The sequence below is a fragment of the Vanellus vanellus genome (genome assembly GCF_965231255.1).
Source record: "Vanellus vanellus genome assembly, chromosome: 4".
Taxonomy (NCBI): Eukaryota; Metazoa; Chordata; class Aves; order Charadriiformes; family Charadriidae; genus Vanellus; species Vanellus vanellus.
Genome location: NC_138909.1, coordinates 15,202,636 through 15,223,807, shown reverse-complemented (window position 1 = coordinate 15,223,807; position 21,172 = coordinate 15,202,636). Strand labels below are relative to the sequence as shown.

Here is a 21,172-nt window from a genome sequence, read left to right as displayed (position 1 = left end):
TCTGTGAAACTTACTTGTGTACCATTTGTGTAGGAACCCTTACATATAGGCACTTTTCCCTGTCTCTCTGAAGGACCTTACTTTATATAGAAATCAATTTTAACAGGCTATTTTTTAAATTTACCTTCATTTTTGTGTGTAGCAAGGATCAAAGGGTTCATTTTAGGCAAAAGTACTTCTTGCATTTTAACCTTGTAAAAACTTAATCTTTCTGTGGAAAGACAGCAGGTGCCAGTAGTTACAGTTGAACGGGGAATCGATTGTCTCAGTTTCCCTTCCTAAGAGATCTGGTTACCTTTCTATAAACCACAGCTTTGTTGCTCGAAGTACTGTATGTGTGTCCCTGAAAACGGTAGGCTTTGTAGGATGTTTACTAAATGATGCTTATTTTCATGTGCTTCTAAAAACTGACATGATCTTAATCACAAAGCAGAGAAAGAGTCCTACTTCGACATGTTACAAAGCAGTACTACTGTGTTAAAGGGAACTCCGTAGAGAAACAGGACAATTTATTAAGCAAGCTCTCTAGCTGTCTGCAAATTGAAACATGCTTGTTTTCTTAGATAATCAGTACAACACAAGGGGAATCACTTACCTGTCATCTTTGAAACATCTGGTTTGGGTTTGTAAATTCCTTTTTAGTTAGGGTGCTATTATAGATATATATTAATAATTTATATTATTATTAGGGTGCTTGGAGACAAAGTCTGCTTTGCTGTATGCATATAAACAGAAACCTTACTCTGTTCAGCTTTTTAGAAAATCTCTAAATAGAGGTATAGCCTGTGCTGAGAGATGAGCTGCCGTACCCTCTTTAATCCTTAACAAAGCTGTATATAGATGATCAACTTGTCACAAGCCTTTAGGTAAGTCTTCTCTTCAGCTCTATGTGGTTCTATCGCAGTACAGGAGGAGGGGTTTGCTGACAAGGTGTCAGTACTTCATGAAACAGATGGCTTTATTACTCAAAAACCTACTTCCTATAGCATACTCTTGAGTTTGTAGAACAAGCACCTGGAAAAAACAGCCATTAACCTTTCTTCGCTATGCAGGTTAAAGTTACAGAAGATCGAAAGGATTTTAGTATTTTCTTTAAGACTTTATTTAGCTGATTATTCTCCTGTAACTAAGCCTGAGAAGATGCACAGGGACAGATGATTAAAAAAGGTGCAGATCTCTTCCTTTATATTGTTCTATGTAGTTTGTACTCCATCTTGTGTGTGTTGCTTTCTATGGTATGAGAAAAGATGTGCCTGACGTCATGTACACACTTTTGAATTATTAATTCAAGAATTTTTGCACTGTGTCACAGAAGAGCTGCAAGTTAGGAGATTTATTTATGAAACCCTCATCCAGAGAGATTCAACCTTTTTAAAAATAGGAATTGTTTTTGTAGCTTGACATCCTTGGTAAGCCTCCCTCTTATACAGAAAACAGCTTCAAGGATTTTTAAAATGAGGAAGTTCAGTCAGTACTTGGTATGCGAGTAGGATATATTGAATTGAAAATCTCTCATATTTTGAAAAAGCTGGAGACTCATTTGCACAATTTTGAGGTGGTCTATTTTGAAATTGTTACACTGAAAATAGGGCTGTGTCACCAAAATGTATAGAAAGTGGCAGTTTTACTCAGACTAGGATTGACACTGCTACCGGTCTCAGATGTTACACGCAGCAAGAGATTTTAAGCTCCAAAAGATGAAGTGTTCTAAAACCTGATTGAGCCTTCTCATCCACAAATGTTTAGATTCCAATATGCATTTCTGTATGCCAGTTACAAAGATGCTCAGATTCAGTATTTAGTCATCCAGGAAAAAGTAGTTTCCACTCTTTTTTTGTTCCACATCCTTGGGAAGAGAAAAAAGGTCAATGTTACTTGAAGCAGTCTTTGGCAGACTTGAACATAGCTGAAAAACAACTCCTTTCTACTTCCTAATATTATTACTCTTACTACTCCTTTCACGTGCTGTTTTCCAGCACAGTAAAACTACCACGTTAGTCTTCATTTTGTTCCTTATTTTAAGACCTGGCTTTATATTAAGCAGTCCCAGCTTCTCTACTGTAAAGGTGCTTCTCTCTTACCTTGATTGAATTGAGTTTGTTTATTCTTGGTCTGTAATTGTTGGGGTCTCTTCTAAAAGTGATTTCAAGTTGTGATAAAAACTTATTCATTCCAGCCAAAAGAGTCTGCGGACTGTTAAGAGAGAAGAACGTTGAGCTAAATTTTCAGTTGCATACTACACAGATTACTGGCAGCTTTGATCTCCATCCTGAGCTCATTCAGGTCTGGCAACACAAGCGTGAGCTGTTCTTGACATACCAGGATGTGCTAAGTTTTCAGTCAAATCACGTCTTGGACAAGAAATCATGGAACCACTTTGGTTGGAAGAGACCGTCGAGACCGTCAAGTCCAACCGTTAACCTAACACTGCCACGTTACCACTGAACTTTCCCTCAACACCACGTAACTACTACCCTCATCTTTCAGCGCTATAGCCAGATACAACAGAAATCGTAACATACACACCGATGCTGAGAAATGTTTATGTGATTATGATTTTTAATTCAAACAAGTGTGTTCTTAGAAAGAATACTATCAAAACCAGGCTAGCACTGTGTTGTAGACACAGTCAACCCATTACTAGACCAATGTGTTAACTTCATCTGCCTCGCATTAAGTACGTGGGAATTACACTGTTCTAATAGCCTGGTTTCTAATAAGGCTGCGCCTCAGAAAGTCCCTGTAATTTATGTGAGATTACTCACAGGAACAAAAGTAGACATATCTAAAGGGACAGCTTTGAAAGAGCGAAAGTCAGTGTACATTGTATGTTGCAGTCAAGCCTTGCACTTCAAAAGGTTTGCATATACGTACCCTGCTTTCTTCTCATATAGCTGAAAGTTTTTTGCGTAAGCATGCTTAGTTTTACAGTTGGCCCTTTTTTCATTCCTCACAATCAGTGCCACTTATTTGTTCTCTGTTGGCTGTAATTTAGTTGTTTTGCAGTTGCTTAAGGTTAGTTTAAGCCAGGAGCTGGTCTAGTTTTTGAGGGTTTGGTTACATTCTCCAACCAACTATGCTTCAACTCTGTGTCTAGGCAGCCTCTACATGTGGCCCAGTACCATTTTCTTTTCCTTGCTTCAAAACAAAGGCCAGAACCCTCAGGACACTCTTAGATAACTTCAAGTGCAGCTTCGATTTCTATAGGCAAGCCTGCTTCTGAGACACAATTTATTTCTGTGTTGTCCTCTTTTATCTTGCTTACTAATCCAAACAAGTCTCTTACCTGTTCGCAAGTGTGTTCTTGGAAGGGATACCATCAAATACAATCACACGATCAGCAAGATATGTAGCCATGATAAAATCATGTTCTACAACAAAAGCTGTTTTTTTAGCATGGAGAATGAAACTGAAATAGAAGTAAAAAAAAAAAAAAAGAGCTGAATGTAAACTTACTGTAAAACTAGTGAAAAATTTCAGGTATTTTTCACCATCATGCATACTTTACCGTTTAATGACTCTAGCAGCCATTAGACGTTGCTCAGAGTCCAAATATGCTGAAGGTTCGTCAATTAGGTAGACATCTGCAGGTTTACCAAGACAAAGAGCTAGTGCAACGCGCTGCAACTCGCCACCAGACAATGTTTGAACCTAATGGGGCGGGGGAGAATAAGGCCATATTTAGTTCGGGTACAGGTAGAGAATTAAAGAAGAAAAGTTAGGATGTTGTCTCAGGCAGTTCATACCTCCTGGTCAATGATGTTTTCTATTTGAAGAGGTTTCATCACGTCAGTTACAAACTGGGGGTGTGTATAGGCATCTCTGATCTTCTCATGCAGTAACTGACGGACACTTCCCTAGTAAGACAAAAATGTTGCCACTCAGTTTTGTGCAGCGCACCACAAGAAAACAAGAAGAAAGAGAATTAGAGCTTTCTTTTCTGGGCATAAAGAAATTCCACCCGTGTACTACAAACATGCTTTTTGTAGTAAACACGATACTTAATAATAAATAAGACTTAAACGTACTGTAGATTTAGGACTGATCTTCTGTGGTTTGTAGCTGACGTTTAGAACGGGGACCTCGCCTATAAAAAGATAAAATTTATAATGAAAACAAGAGCCTTTCCAATGTCTTCAAAACAGGTTTCAACTAAGGTTTTAAGCACTACCTCCTTCATCAGGCGTAAGTCTTCCTGCAAGCATTCGGATAAACGTAGTTTTGCCAGTTCCTAAAATAAAATGCGAGTTATGTATTACTTTTTAGTAACTTAGACCTGTAACTATTAAGTTACTGATACAAAAAAAAAAATAAAGACTGCTTTGAGACTTTCTATATTCACTTTCAGCAAGCAGCACTTGCTATTACTTGCTTTTTCAAATGGAAGAGACGCCTAAAGCTACAATCCCCTAGACTTGTGGCTAAGCTTACCAGGTCACTCACCATCCTGCCACTCTAAGTTCTTAAAATGGGGTAACAGACACACGCAATGGCAACAGTCGATAACTAAGTTCCCGCTATTCAGAGTGCAAGCTCATGGCGCGACATCTTCATTAGGAAACATGCAGTTCAACCTGACTCAAAACGAGTAATTTTGAAGCCTGGCTCCTAGCCTGAAAAGGGGTTTTAGGAGCATATTTAGGGCTGTAGGAGCAGTTTCCAACAAGAGCGGCACTTACCATTTTCCCCTAACATCACCATAATTTCAGAATCAGTGAATTCTCCAGCGACTATGGATAGTTCAAATTCTCCCATCTTTTTTTTCATTCCTGGATATTTGTACATACACATCTTTTTAACCTCTTCTTCATTAGCTGTCTCAGCCACTTTAAATACCAGAGATGCATCTCGAAACCTTAGATTTTCTGTTGGAACATAGCCATCTAAGAAAATGTTTATGCCTACGAAGGAAGAAAAAAAGATTGTTAAAAAAGATCTACAACAAAACAAGACAAGATGAACTTCAATTCTTGGCTGTAAATTCCAATCAGATAAAAAAGAACGTTGGATTTTAAACGGCATGTTAAAAGAGGCAACAAAACCTCCTCTTTGGAAGTGTGTACATTATGGAAATTGAATGAAGAAAAATCTTCCTAAAATTACAGAAAGGCTATAGAAGCTCTTCCTGAAACCCTAGTATTAGTAATGTCTGTAGGGTTTAAACAAACTACTGCTGTTGGACCCATTCTCACAGAAACAGTTCTTACCGAGTCCCAGTGCCACAAGTGTGGTCAATTCAGTTGAACACTACATAACTCTGTACTGTGCAAACTGCCTCCTGCCCTTTCTCTGCTATTTATAGAGTCTTTTGTGTAACTCCACTGTTTACAAAACACCTGCAAGCATCAAAATTACATCCATAGCAAGAGACAAAGGGCATTTCATAATTAAGATTTTTGGGTTGAGTTATAAATTTAGGATCATGTAAAACAGAAATTCTGTATGAAAAAACAATAGTTTTTTAGTTACTGAACTATAACAGGAAGCAGACATCTTCATGTAATAGACAACCAGCATTTTTGTACCTTGTTTTTCTACCACAGAATTTTTTTGGGTATGTTTAAAAAGAGAAGTATGGCAAGAATTACCTTCTCTTACGCTGAAAGGCATAGTAACAACACCATAAGCACTTGGCACACCATACAGGCAGCAGATAAAGTCAGAGAGATAATCTAACACACTTAGATCATGCTCTACAACGATGATGTACCTGAAAAACAGAGCCCGAGAGATGCTTTTATACTCAATACAGAACATTTTTTCTTTCTTTCTTACTCCAGGCTTGCATAAGCAAAAGCTATCAACATGATTTTCATTTAAATGGTTTCTTAGCTTTATACTAAATAAAGACAGAGATCAAATCTCTGATATGGATTTTTTTTTAAACTGTCCAACAAACAGACATTGTGATTGGCAAGCTGAAAGTCCACCTTCAGTGTAAACTGGCAGCTCCATAATGTACAAGGAGTGGAAGGACATTGATGGACCGGAGCAAAAAATACTTAGCACATTTTAGAAAAAAGTTATCTTTGTGAGAAGGGGATGGATCAGCAATATTCAGGTGAAAAATAACCAGCTATACTTTCACATCCTTATTACAAAATTTACCCTAATGAGGAAATAGTGCAGAAACTATAGGAAATAAGTTTCCAAAATGCAAAGGAATAGAGTATTACTGACTTAGAATATTTTAAACATCTATTACCGTACTATACTGAGAAGTCAGCACTTCTAGGGTGATGGACTGGATGTCTCTTCTCTCTGTAATCAGTCACCTATTATTACAATCTAGCAAAACATTTTAAACTTGTATTTACCTGTCAGGGTTTATTAGGGATCGAATAGTAATGGCGGCCTTCAAGCGCTGCTTGACATCTAGGTAGCTAGAAGGTTCATCAAACATGAAGCTAGCCCCAAAAGAAAGAATGAAGTCTTAGCAAATGCAAGCTTTCTACATATTCAAACCTAATACTAACATTTCAACTATTAAATACAGAAAACTAAAAAATTATCAGTATTTACATTGAGAAAGAGAGACAAAAAATAAGAATTATGTACTGACACCTGCCTTGAAGCTCTGATGACTGTCATGTGAAATTATAAAATGGTTTAAGTATTACTTTGCCAAAACCTCTGACAAAATTATCAAATGTTATGAGAAATCAGCAATCAGTCAGGAATTCCATGCACTCAGTTCTGATTCAGCTTAAATTTAACATGAACTGAAAAGTGCAAGAATACTTCAGGAAACTGGAAAAAGAACATCTTCAAAAAAGAGAAAACCTAAACAACTAAACAAAAGAGAAAACAAGAAAACCCACCCAAAAGCCACACCAACCAAAAAAACCCCAATCCAAACAACAAAAAAAAAAATCTAAACAAAACAACCAAAACCCCGTAACTCTTCTGATCTTGCTTTCTTGGTCCTAAGGAGTCAGGCAACAGCATAGACTAGACAGTAATTTCCTGGATGCAAGACAGGAGAAAAGGGACGCAAGTTCCCAGAGGTGGGGAAGGATCTGTCCGTTTCTCATTCAGAGAGGCTAAGTGAGGTACGCTGTCAAACAGGATACATTTATGTGGGATTAGGGACAGGTTATGAAGTTGTGATGGTGAAATTTGACATTAGACTCTAAAACTAGCTATTTCAAGTCAGATCAATTAAACTATAAAAAACCCACAGAGGTTATATATGGAGTAAATGTGGATCTTGGCTGCTGAGTTGGTAAAACCACTTTTTTTTTTTAAAATCCTTTCATTTAAATGTTTCAAACAAAAGTATTATTTCTCACAATAAGTGTAAATTAGAGGACCATATTCTGAAACAGATTATTAGAAGCAATGCATAACAGAAGTAAATTAAACATACATATCAGCCTTCTGAATGCAAACAACTGCACAAGCAAATCTCTGAAGTTCTCCTCCTGAAAGGTCCTCAACATTTCTTTCTTTCAGATGGGTTAAGTCTGCAAATAAGTGGTTAATTTTAGATATGTTACAACCAACACACCAATTCATACTTTTATTACCTACAGAAACATGTATAATCACAGCAGACATCCTACACAGAAAGAAATAAGATAAGCGTGCAGTTTATACAGAAGCATCATAATACTTTTTGTAAGTCACAACAAGTTACAGCTTGTCTGCAGCATCAGCTGATTTATTTGTAAGGCTGCTTCTTATCATGCAGAAGGATTACATTTCTATTTGGTTTCCCACCGTATGTTTGGTAAAGATTTCTGTCCCTAAAAAGAAACTATACCAGTTTTGAAAGTGTTTCTTGTTAGACTTGGCTGGCGAATTCTTATTTTCAGGAAAATCAAGTCCCCCAAATGTTACAGCCAATGGGTGAAGCCAGTATTTTCTCATCAGCTATACGAACAGCAAATTTCAAGAATATACCGTTGCACTAGTAGGTTAAGTGGGACTCAAAGACCATGCTCTTGGTGGCACAACGCAGCTTCACATTTACCATCCAGATCTACCACAAAGAATCCTGTTGTTAATTTAGCAACACCTAAATTAAACACCTAAATTTAGTAACAACAGAATTCAAAACACCTACAAAAAATTACTAGGGCTCAACTATGCAAATGTTCTCCTTATTAATTGCATTATTCTCAGAAGTCAGTATTAGTCCCATTATAATTAGTTACATACAGAGGGGTTTTTGGGGTGGTGAAAAAGTTTTCTGGTATTTGGATAATATTTTCTAAATGCAGCGGATCTGACAAGAGGGGATGCTAAGATTTTGCCAGAGTTGTAAGCAAGCAAGAGCAGCAGATGCTAACTGTAATTTTTCCGGATGTAAAAATAAACACTTGTTACCATGAAACAGAAACTGCATTAGATTCTGTTAACTAGCTTGTATCAGTAAGTTTGCCTTTGCTACTAGAAAGTATTATTTGCATTGGTTCAGATATGCTTACAGCAAGCCCTTCGCTTTAAACTAAAGCATCTTTACTTTTTTCTCTTTTTAATATTGTTACAATTTAAATCTGCTATCACATTAGTAGTAAGCATTTTTTAGTAAACACGAATTTCTTAAATGCTCTTAAATTACTTACAAAACTACTTACCAAGCTGCTGACATACAACAGTTTGTGTCTTAGTTTCATCCTTCCTATCCAGAATTGATCCCACTGTTCCCTGCATGATAAATAAAAAAACCCCACAACATTATTTCAACATTAAAAATTTCAGACAGTAGTGTATTTTTGACATTCAGTTATGCTGCTAAATAAATTCTTTAAACACAAGAGAAGTATTACAGGAGAAGCTCCCAGCTTTCTATCAGCTCCTGAAATTTCTCACCTTTGCAGCTTTAGGGATCTGGTCCACGTACTGAGGTTTAATGATAGCTTTCAGGTCATCTTCCAGGATCTTGGTAAAATAATTTTGTAATTCAGATCCTCGAAAATAAGTCAAAATTTCTTGCCAGTCAGGTGGATCCTGTGACAAAATTAAAGCTTGTGTTTACTTATACCATACTAAAAACATAATTCAAAATATCTAAGTTTAAAATTCCAATCAATACAGCAAACAGAATATGCTTGCAACATCAAAAAAACCCCAAACCCTGGATAAATGCTAGTTACCACAGTGTTATCTTGCCTCTGCAAATTTTCCATTAAAAAAAAAAAGGAAAAAATATAAAATTGCAAAACGGAGGCCAGAAGTTAACATCTTTTTTCCCCCCAGGGGTCACTAAGTCCTTTCAAGAAAAAGTGTTTTAAATTTGCACCTAGGACATCTACAACTGTCCTTAGACAGTTAAGAAGCTACAAGTGAAACTACTTCATGGGGAAAATTATAGTATGGATTAGTGTAACTGCACTTGTTAGCTAATCCAGCTAATCCAAAGGAAAAGGGTTGGACTGATAAAAATCAACTTGCACAAAAGATGCAATAAAATTTAGTCATCTTCCCTGCTTCTAGCAAACATTTCCAAGGAAACAGAAGACAAGAAAAATGACCAAAAAAAAAAAGGGAAAAAAAGGAACTATTCAGAGCAATCACCCAGGAAAGAGTCCCAACTTGTACAGTTTTGTTTTACACAGCATACTACTCTGAATGGTTAATTATTTTGATAGTAAACAGTACAGAAACAGAATGACACAGCCATACTTCCAAACCAAGCAAATACACAGAGGAAATGCTTCCTAAGTTTTAGAGCTGAAGCAACATGGAAGATTCAATTCATACCACGTGTCTCTGTGGTCATAACGATTTGTCTCTTCACAGGAAACTGATTTTGGAAGCATGGTAATTCAATTAAGTACACATTCAGAAAGTCAAAAGTTTTGCTATTTCTGCAATACTACCACCTGAAACAAGAAGTCCACAAAATAATACAAACCAAACTTGAAAGACAATTGAAAATGTAGCTGGGAAATGATTATTTCTCCGCAGTTGTAAGTGGCAGCCATGAAACGAATAATTTATTAAAACATCTTTCAAGTAAAGAATCTGATGAAGAAAGTTTGAACAACGCTTGTTCCCACAGGTCATTCTTGAAGGACAAAACTGAGCATCAGAATTCAATTGTCACCACGTGATTTGAACGCGAGAATTGAAATACTGTCTGATAAGAAGTCACTATAGTTATTATTTATGTCTTCTATCTTATAATATTCACTCTTTGGAGTAGTGTGAGGTAAACAAACCCCTGTAAATTATTTTGCTTGCTGGCTGCACAGTTGAAAATACATAGGAAAATGGATTATGATCTCCCATTAAGACCAGCAGATTACAAGTTGTTCTATGTCTGGTTCTCAAAAAATACTATCAAAATTTGTAAGAATCTAGCAACAAGAAGAAACTAAGGATTTTCAGGACTCATTATTAAAGTGTACAGTATCTTCAACAACAACTTATGATAACATATTTTACAAGAGATCATCTTCAAGAGAAGGATACATAGTAAGCGCTCATAGACACTCGAGCTGTTCAGATAAAAAACAACGGTGAACTTAGAAGAAACTCCAAAACTCAAGCTACCTAAATACCTTGATGGGGAACAGGTAAACCGTGCAGGGGAAAAAAAGCTGACATTTTTAAAGACTGATATAAAAAAAAACACTGAAGTATGACTTAAAGACAGAAACCTACTTCTGGTATTTATCTTCAGTGAGTTACAATTATAATTAGCATCATTACTTTTCTTGAAAGATATAAAGAATTTGCAAAAAAGCCTTTATTAGCAACATGCTCTACTATTGTTTCTGTGTGGAGTAGCTCACTGGCTGTTAATAGGGAAAGCGCCAATGTCCTTGCACATTCTATCACGTTCACAGATTACAAAAATTCAGTGAAAAAAAAAATATTACTACAGTTATCTATTCCAACTCTATTTTATTGCTGAATACTTACATCATATTTTCCAAGATTTGGCTTCTGTTTCCCTGCTAAGATTTTCAAGGCAGTTGATTTTCCAATACCATTGGTTCCAACCAATCCCAGTACTTCACCTGGACGAGGGATAGGCAACCTGTACACAACATCAATAACTTTGCATTATATTAATGCCATCAGACAACATTCACTGGTGAAGTAAATATTACAACCTGTTCTCAAACTTTCTGATTATTTCATCCTGCTTTGTTAATTTGCCAATATATAATTAAAATTAAATCAATTCCTTAAAAATAGAAGACCGTAAGAAAGATTTAAGAGTGGTCTGTTCTTTAAACAGAAGCTCTGTAAAACGAGCACTAGAATTTTATTTCATTATTATACTTTTTAGTGAGACAAAGGTAATTAATATTCAAAAAGGATGCTACTGAGGTAATAACCAAGAACACCTTGATGTGCACTATGTTTAGACTTATCTTTTACACTGATTTGAAATATAAAATACCTGTGAAGTTTGAAGGCATTGGCACAATATCTATGCGTTGTTTCTTTCTCCAGGTTGCTAGGTAAGTTAACAATTGACAAGGCTCCAAAAGGACATTTCTGTAATTGAAATAAATTTATAGATTACTAGCGCACACAAACAATTTATTAACAAAATGCTATGTCCTGTACTGCACCCAGCTGAGCATTTAAATATTTTTAAAAGAACTTTTACCAAATTACTTCATTTACATAGTCAACTTCCCAAATGCCACAGTTTTCAGATTAAACAGTTAGCAATTTAGACTGTCAGTCTACAATGCAAATAAGGCACGCTGCATATATTCTCTAGCTCTTTCACAAAAACATTTTTCTACTGCTAGGGGTCTACAGCCACAAACAAACAAACCAACCCAAAGCCACAAACAGAAAGTTCCAACCCACACCCCGCAACCCAACCAATTCCGTAAACTGACAGAGTACTTCACTTTCGATAACCAATAACAGTTAACAAGGTCTGACTATTCAGGGAAACAAAATTGCTTTTTGAAGTTACAGTATCTTTACTAAATATAACAGCATAATAAGGAAATTTTATTGGTTTAATAAAGCAGCCTAACTTTTACCTTGATGCAAATACCACAACCAATACAAAGTGTCTCTGAGATCCATGCTATTTTGCTCTGTGATGAGACTTCTATGCAAAGTTTTCCTGGAGAAAAAGAATAAGATGAACTCAAGAAAGTTTCTGATGAATCAGAATTCTTGCCAGTACTATTGAATTCCACATAGGAACATGTAACTGACTAATGTGCACTTCAGATCATCCAAAGACCCGAAAAGTGGCATTATTAGTATGAACGGTTCATGTTTTCAGTGATACTTCTAAAGGCTTTATCAAACAACGCATGAATGATAAGCAAACCACTAGCAATTAGAAAGTGATAGGTCCTTCTAGTAGAACGTTATTTAAAAACTTCTCCAGATGCTTAAACACTTTGTTAAATTACATCTCTTACCCATTCGAACCACAGGACAGCTCTTCTTGCATTCTTGACGGCATTTCTTTGGCTTACACTTGTCATGGTTGACAATAGCAATTCTTGTTAATTTGTCTGCCATAATGCACAATTTAGGGATAAACACCAATTATGAGGACTAGTGGGAGTCTTCCAGATCTAAAGAAAAAAAAATCCAAAAGAAAGCATAATTACTGACAGCACAGAGAAGAACAAACATATCCGAAGTTATTGCTAGCAGAGTTCAGAGATGCAAAAGGCAAAATTATCCGATTCTTTCCTCTTTTAAGCAAGATGGCAAACAGGGCAAAGTCTCAGATACAAGTAGTAAGGGTACTGATGTGCAAGTAACTGCACAAATCTTTAACATCGGCTTTCCATTCCATTACTATTTCTCCACTGTAAAATAAAACTGTGATTATATGCGAGTACATTTTTTTCCAAGAAGAGTATGTCACAGTAAGAACTGAAGAATCTATACTGCTGCAAATTTCAGTTTCACAAGCCACCTTGTGTAAAGTAACCTTGTTCATCCTACATTGTCTGGTAAGGTCAAATTGTGACTACACTTTTACTCTAAGAATCTGATTATAATATTCATTTTGCAAAGTGTATGCCAATATTCTATATTAAATGCTTAAAATACTGTAAAATGTAAAAGAGTTTTCAGAGTGAAAATTTGTAGTTGCATATAGAAAAGTAATCCAGGCAATGTGAACAGGTATACATGATGAGGTTTGATTCTTTTATCTTGAGTTTCATTAGTATTTGAATAAGTACACCTACATTCTGCATTTTCTAATGCGGTATCAATGACTATAATGCTTTCCAAGTAAGCAAGGGTCTTTATAAAATTACTTTATTTTTAGAAGAGAAAGGTATTTGAGTACTAGATGATTAAATATTCCTGAACACTAGATGATTAAACATTCCTGAAATCACAAATAAATGCACTTGAGGAAGTGAAATTACTACTTTTATTCCTCTACATAACTGTGTCTTGCCTTGCTTAGATATTTGTAATGTACATTGACAAGCACTGGATTGTACTGGGAATTTATGTCAACAATTGCAGCAGGAGGGAAGGAAGGACAAAGAATTTAAAATTTAAGTCTTGATAGATAAAAAAAGATGGAATGTATTTTAAAGTGTATTTATATTTCCTTTACCATATTCACACATAGTACTGAGAAAAAGAATAATAATAATGACTTTATCTTCCTATGTGCAACATATTAGTCATGCTGCCAACCTTATCAAATAAATGACTGAATATTTTAAAAAAAAAATTAAAACTGATTTTACAGTTCTTTATCGTCAGACCAGATTGCAATGTTCAGCCCTACTTTGTCAATTACATCCATAGACCAGGCCAAGAGGCATGGAATAATGGGTTTGCAATTCTCACTTTAATACTTTTTTCTTACATATGAAAACAAGAAACTGAAAGTCTTATTCTTAAAAAATATAAGGATGTTTGAGTCAGGGTAATTTTCTAGGAGACAGATACTGGATTTTGTCAGTGCTTCAAATAAAAATACACTCTTTGGCAATACATCCCAGCGCTTTTCATAAAAGTCCCGTAGTCTGCAGTGCATAGAGTATTTGTGGGTGAACCACTCACAGTCTGGTTTCCCAAGGAAGTGTCTAATCTGGGTCAGGCCTTTCTCCAAAAACTCCTGTGTGTCTGAGTACCCTGAGCAGACAGACCACACAGGGCTCTCCCTGCTAGTTATCTGAGGTCTAACTAGCATGTAAACTATTTCTATGGGTTACAAGAGCAAGCTCTAGAAGACAAAGCTGCTGTCCTTCAGGAGCTTGCCTCCCCTGTCCAACCTCCCAAACCTCTGTTCGAGGTTACTGCCTGAGCAGTACAGAGAGCAGACCAGACAAACTCTCCCTTCAGTCATCCACCCTTCAGTCTGGTGTTAAGCTTAAAGCACCAAAGCAGGAGAATGGGATGGGGGTTGCTCTAAAAGATGAAGTGAAATATACCTTGAAACAATTAGGTTTTGCCACCTACCTCAGCAAGCTTTCCACCCAGTCTTGGTGAGATAATCAGACTGAAGTTTATACTACCATACATTGCTGAATCAGACCATGGTTGGTAAGTAATAAAACTGCCTGATTTTTTTTTTTCTTCTAACTTACTTATATGGGAAAACACCCATCTGTGATGAAGAGTTTTGAAGGGGCCACACAAGTAAGTACATTTATGAAGTACTCAGTGGCGGGAAACAGAACTAATGAACCCACATGGATACACACACCTGTGCCTCCCTGCTCTCATCTACGTGATGGAAATGTCAGTTTATCCAAAAGTCTCCAGTGATCTTAAACCATTTTCAGAAAAAAAATATTTGTGACTTCTGTCACTTGTGCAATATTTCCAGGACTGTCCCGATGTCTATGATGGTAACTGTCCACATGAGAAAATAATAATTTCTACTTAGAAGTGACAGTTCAGAGCAAATTAAACAACACTGTCCAAAACCAGGCTGAACTCCAGTCCCATATTTATATGCAGTTACTTCAGTGGCATTTAACTTAACACACCAAACTGGATCGTCTGATTTTAAGGGACAGGCAGCAGAACTCTCAATACACTGAACACAGGTCAGCAACATATGCAACATACATAAGCTACAATACAGCATACCAGTAATTGCTAGGTACAGTCAGCAGTTTAACGGCAGGAGAAACTGGTATTCAGAAGCATTTAAGTTCATGCCTGTATTTCTCCTTTCCAAATCAACAAGAACAGAACAAAAAATAACATACAAAAATATTAATTTGTTACGAAGTATTATTATGAATTAGTAAATTGCAATGGGAGTGACAACAGAAAATCTTTCCAGAACAATGGACACAGGTGAAAGAAAAAGAGAAGGAATAACAACTGCTAGCAAAAAAAAAAAGTTCTAAAATAAGTTCTAAACACCTTGACAATATCATTCATTGAAGCCAAAAGCTGTTCATGAAGTCCAATTATGACACTTAATACAAACACTACAACACATCTAAAAATAAGACACAAAACATGTTATCACAAGCATTTTAAGTCAGCATTCTTAGGCTCTCAGACGCACCAGAAGAAAATAAAAAAAACAACATGTAAGCAGACCTTGATACCTGTCACAAAAGGCAACAGTAACATAAAATCTGTACAATAAATGTAATGTACTTGCATTGAGAATATTTATTTTTCACAGGCATTAGTGTTGTACTAGAATTTACTAAGTCAAGTCAATTATGACCAAGAAGTATTTGTAATTGCATTGAATTATTTAGACTTAACCATAGAAACATTAAAAAAAAAAGGTAAATGAAGACTGAAATGTAAACAGAAACAATTCAAATTATGTGAAGGCAAGATCTGTGTTCAGAATTAAGCCATATTTTATTTACTCTGCAGAAAAACAGTTAACATTTATTAACTTACATTGCATCTGACCTCAAATATAAATGCTGTGGAAAGAAGTGAGGAAGAGCAGCATTTGCACATTCCTCTGAAAATAATTTTAATCCATTGCTAATGGACTACACACAGTCACTCCATAACAAGAATGTTAAGAAAGAGAATAGCCAAAGAAAACTTAAATGATTTAAGACAAAGAACAGATTTTCAAACTCCACATTGGAAATCACTACATTTGGAAGTATCAAAGCAGAAATAATAGCAAATGGTACAAGAACAAACAAAATCTACTACGAATTAAGAACTAGTATATGCTTAAATTTTGACATTTGTTTCAGAAAGTGAGACAATGTACAAAAGGAAGTTTAAACAAGCTCCAAATCTCCCTACTGTATTTAACTAATTATATTACTCATAAGGCATGACATGAATATGAAAATCAACACAACGTTAACATGAAAAGCATATGGTCTAATATACTGACGCAGCATAATGAGTGGGTGCGTTCAGCTGGTGCTGAACAGTATTAATTATCATTCATCTTTAATATTTCCTTTTAATGTGAAGTAAAATGCACGAGAATAAACCCAGAAATTAGCAGTCTACCACATGAAAATTACAGAAATATTTCACGACCACTTGTTTAGGAAACCATAGCCAAGAAACTTAAACTAGAACTTGAAAACTGTCACAGAAACTTGCAGGTGAAATACCGAAGTGCGTTCCAGAGACGAGACAGTACCGTGGTCCTACAGAGAAGCCCTGCCGAGTTTTTCTTTTGTTTTGGGGTTTTTTTAAACACATACCTTGCAAAAACCAGCCTTACCCTATTACCTTATCAAACCTGCAAGAAGCCTGGATCTCCTCGCCATACAGGCACGCACGTGGATATTAGCTTTCCCCAAAATATGGCAAAACATGGCTTCCCCCCCCCCCTCCCCAGCAGACGAAGTCCGTGCTTCCACAGGAGAAAAGCACAGGCTTTCCCTGCCCCGGGCCCCGGCCACCACGACGCCGGGAGTCTCCGCACCAAAGGGATTCCCGCGGCCGGGCCCAGCAGCAGAAGGAAACGTGTTCCTCTGGCCCCGCTGCCGGGCACAGGCCGGCTGGCAGAAAAAGCAAAAAAGCTCTGGAAGATGACGTACAAGTGGAAGATGACGCCGGAGACGACGAACCGCATGTGCGGGCAGTGCCAGCCCGGGAGGGGAGGGGAGGGGAAGGAAGGGGCGGCCTCCCACCCCACGCGGGCCAAGCCCACGCCGGGAGTGACTCCCCGATTGAATGGAGCCTGTGGCCGGGCTGCCTTTCAGCCAGGGGGACAACGGCTGTAGAGCGGCTCAGCGCTGCCCACCGGCCGGGCCGGGCCGGGCGCTGCCGGCCTCGAGGCCCGGGTGAGGAGCGGTGGGTCAGCGGATCCCGCTGCCGCGGTGGGCGGGGGCGAGCCACAGGCCCCGGCGCCGCGGGAGATGGCCGCCCCCCCCCCCCCCGGCTGGGCCCAGCGGCGGGGGCAGGGCCGGCAGCACGGGGAGCCGCCGGCGGCTCCCGGTAAGGGGATGGGGGGGGACACCCCTTCCCTATCGCCCCCATGCTTGAACATCGGTACACCCAACCCCCCCCTCCCAACCCGCCCCGTCGGAGGCCGCTTACCGGGAGATGGGGGCAGAGAGCGAGGCACCCCCGCTCCCCGGCCGGGCCGCAGCGGGGAACCCCGTCCCCTGTCCCGCGGGCCAGCGCGCAACGTGCTGCCGCCGCCGCCGCCGCCACCCGGCCAAGATGGCCGCCGCCCCCGCAGGGAGGGGCCTGGGCGCGCACCATAGAGAAGAGGGGAAGGAAGAGAGGCTCACCATAGAGAGAACGCGTCCCTTCAGAGAGAGAGCGGCGCCTCCCGCCACGGGGAGGGGAGGGGCGCGGCGGTATCAGTCGGCGCGCTGGGGACGCGACGGTTGGTGACGCCATCTGCGGGTGACGCCGAGGTGCGTTCGCTGTCCCGCCTCCCCGCCCTCCTCCCAGGGCGCTCGGTGAGGGGGGACCGGGCCCTTGCGGCCCACACCGGCTCGGCACTGAGAGGAGACCCCGCCTCGGGCGCCGAGCGCCGCCTGTCCCCACCGGCTGCACACGCACACCAGCAGGCGAACCCCACCCCCACCCCTCGCCGTTCGTTTTTAAACGGGGCTCGCGCGGCGCGCGGGGCTCTGCGCGTGCGCAGCCGGCCGGCCGGGCGGGCGGCGGCGGGAGCCGGCCCGGCAGCTCCCTGTGGCGGGTGAGGCGCGTGGGGGGGGTGGGGGGACTGTCGCGCGCTTCGGGCCCTGCCCGCGCTTCGGTGACCCGCGCTGAGGGAACCCGGGCTTAGGGGACCCGGGCGGCGCCGGCCCTGCCGCCTCTGCCGCCCCTTCGGCGCCGATCAGGTGTGAACGCTGCTCCGTACCGGGCCGGGGGGCTTGAGGGACTCGTGGATTTGCATTGAAACCCCCTCCCCCCCCCCGGCCCCTGGTGGGAGAGGGGAGGCTGGGGTGGCGATTAAGTACGGGCGGTGCGTTCCGTGAGTGGGTGTTGCTGGTTTACTTCCAGTATTGAAGTGTGTTGTAGGCCTGGGGGATACGGCGCTAATACAATGTTGTAAAACCAATTAGTTATACTTAGAGTCGTAATTAAAAGTCCGACAAAGAAGCCGTGGGGGGGAGGGCTACTGAGGAGGCCTGAGGGAAAGCAGCTTGATTGGTCACACTGGCTTCATTCTCTGCTTACTGTGTATTTTAAAGACTGCTTTCGCTTAATATAAGCATTTGCATTGAAGTGCTTGTGTCCTTTAAAGAACAGCTTATACCCTGAACTTGGAAACTCTGGAAGTCTGGGCTTGTACAAAAGTACATTTTAAAAAAAAATTGTACTTATTTAGGTTGACTTCGGATACATATATAAGAATAGCTAATGTAATTTTCCTGTTCAGTTGGTCTAATCACCTTATTTTTAGTGAAATATTTTTGTTTGTGACAATGAAATATTTAAGCTATTTTCACTAATAGCCTTAAAGCAATACACTGAAGGCAGAGTAAAAGTAATAGGTGCTTAAAATTGTATTGAGAGAGTAATCTGAGGGATCAAATGTACAGGTGAGCTGGGTGTTGAAATAAGTTGCTCCCGAGCACTTACTATTGTTTTTAAATATTAATTAAACATCGGTAATTTGAATGTTCAATGATACTGTTTAATCTTCCATCTGAATAAAAAATAGGAAGCGTAGTAAGAAACTAGTTTCAGGATATATCTTGAGATCTTTAAAGGCCTTAAACCAACAGGGATTCATCCAAAGAAAATGAGAGCAAGGAAAAGAACTTGTGAGGTAAAATGAGTAGTGCAAGTATGAAAGTCAGGAAATTGAAGGTATGAAATCCCCTCCTGTTAGGAACAACAGGAGAAGCGTCCTTTTAAACCATGGATGCTGCAAAAACGCTGGAATAGTCAGTGCAGCCTTTGTTCAGTTTTGCTGGGAAAGTTTTAGTCTTGCTAAGACTAAATAAAATGATAAGAAGGGAACGCAATCAGAATAATAATTTTTTAAAAAGACCAAAGCTAACCAAGCTTTGATCCCCTGAAAGGTCCTGAGGAGGTGGTTTGGGAGGAGAATTTGTCAGTAAGTAGAAGACAATTACAAACAATGTGCAAGCAGAAAATGGACTAGTTTGCTTTCTTAAGAACAGTCTGGATCAAACTTTTTTTTTTTACAGTAGCTAGTGGAGCTAATGGGGAAAGAATATATGGGGTTTGTCTTGAGTTTTACAGGGTTTCTGCCATTGTCTGGGTTGATGTTAAAAACAAGCTACTGAAATGTGGTTTAAAAATAATTTTTGTGAGACCTTGTACAGACGGTTGAAAAATTGCTTTTAAATCTGACATGTAAATAAATCACTTTTAAACAGGGATGTCACAAAGTGTCCTCCTGGGGAGTTCTGTTTTGAATGTATTTTCATTGTTTTCTGTAGCGGTGAACACAAAATAGATGTGTTGCCAAGTTGGATGGATTGCAAGCACTATACAGCTCAGGGTCAGAATTCAATATGATCTTTAGATGTTTGATAACAGATTAGAAATCAGTGTAATTAAGCTTGGTTAACAGGAAATGAGGGAAGAAGAGAACACAGGGAGGAAAAATCAAATACATAATTAGTTGAAAGAGTATTACTGAAGATCAAACAGTAACCCAAAAAAGCATTTGAGCGCTGTGGTGCATAGTAAATTAAATATTAATCAATAATATGATGACCTTTCAACTAGACAGATGTTATTTTGTCATGTTAACAGGTGTGATTAAATATAAAGAAAAGGAAAGCGAGTGCTCTGTTGAATAAGGGCTTTAGCTAAAATGGTATGGCTATTTTTTTAACCATAGTATGTAGATCTCTGGACTTTGCAAGAATATTAGGTTTATAAAACTTGTTTGTGGGGGAAACTTGAAAGGCATACGCACACTAGAAAAGAAGAAACTAAGCAAATTTGATGAGTGCCTTCATGGCTATAAAAGAGGTGCTACGTAAAGGCTAGTGATTAACTTGTTTTCGAGTTCTCTGTAGAGGAAGAGAAGAAATCATGCTTGTTTTTAACATCCAGCCCAAGTATTACCTTCTAAAGCAAAACATTTGACTCTTAGATTGATGAAACACTGAAGCTTGCTGTCCACAAAGACTGGGAAATCTCTTTTGTTGGAGGAGTAAATGGCTGGACAGACACCTGGTGAGGACAGTCGAGTCTCTCAAAGGTCCTTAGAGGTGTGCATTTAAACAGTTCTGTGCATACTACCGTGGTGGAATTAGAAGTTTTAATTGCAGAAAACTGCTTTGGAATCTGCAAAAGTTTCCTGAAGCCTGGATTTTTGCGGAGCTTTAGTAGGAAAGGACCACAATGTGTCCTTCTCTATCTCCTCTTCAGTGTGTTGCGGAAGAGTATGTATGTGCATAGTGAAGGGTTTGCTTTCGGATATGCATCTTTTCAAAGTGTCTTCCACTGGTATATTGAGAATGACCTGCCTGTTTTGATTGTGAAGTTGAACCATTTAAATCCACTTCACACTGTTTATAAACTGTATGTTTGTTTAAACATCTTTAATGGCTGCTACTTCACCTGGATGTTCTCTGGAATAGAGCAAACTTCTCTAAGGAAGATGCTGAGGGATAAATAGTTCAAGGAGTGGGGAAAAAAAAATTAGATGCCTTCTTGCCTTGATCAAAGGGTGTGCATGCCATATAGTGGAAAGTGGCAAAATGGAGGTGCAACATTGATAATATCATTAAGACATTAATATGTTAATAGCAGCCTATTAATGATCTTTTGGAATAACTGAATTGGAAAATTGGAGATGTTTCCAGCCAGTGCTTCTATAGACACAGTGTGTCTTTCTGTT

General features: G+C 39.1%; 2 protein-coding genes across 4 annotated transcripts in view; one reads left to right on the top strand and one right to left on the bottom strand.

The window, feature by feature from the left end:
• Positions 1-1,605: 1,605 nt before the first annotated feature.
• On the bottom strand, positions 1,606-17,564 carry ABCE1 (ATP binding cassette subfamily E member 1). Its single transcript, XM_082482773.1, has 18 exons — positions 17,425-17,564; positions 12,360-12,518; positions 11,967-12,052; positions 11,363-11,460; positions 10,876-10,993; positions 8,818-8,955; positions 8,583-8,652; positions 7,370-7,466; positions 6,318-6,407; positions 5,589-5,710; positions 4,680-4,901; positions 4,172-4,231; positions 4,029-4,087; positions 3,747-3,857; positions 3,509-3,651; positions 3,287-3,409; positions 2,082-2,193; positions 1,606-1,846 (listed from the first exon to the last, which is right to left on the bottom strand). Exons 2-18 carry the CDS (start codon positions 12,460-12,462, stop codon positions 1,799-1,801), a joined length of 1,800 nt encoding a protein of 599 aa, XP_082338899.1. The 5' UTR covers positions 12,463-12,518; positions 17,425-17,564; the 3' UTR covers positions 1,606-1,798.
• Positions 17,565-17,777: 213 nt separating this feature from the next.
• Positions 17,778-21,172, top strand: part of ANAPC10 (anaphase promoting complex subunit 10) — a 39,271-nt gene continuing 35,876 nt past the window's right edge. For 2 of the 3 annotated variants that reach the window (XR_014269067.1, XM_082482001.1), the window contains exon 1: positions 17,778-18,037. The gene's annotated coding sequence lies outside the window, so the exon portion shown is untranslated. Of the gene's footprint in view, positions 18,038-18,148; positions 18,183-21,172 lie in introns of those variants that run through there. The other variant, XM_082482002.1, reaches the window with a different exon arrangement.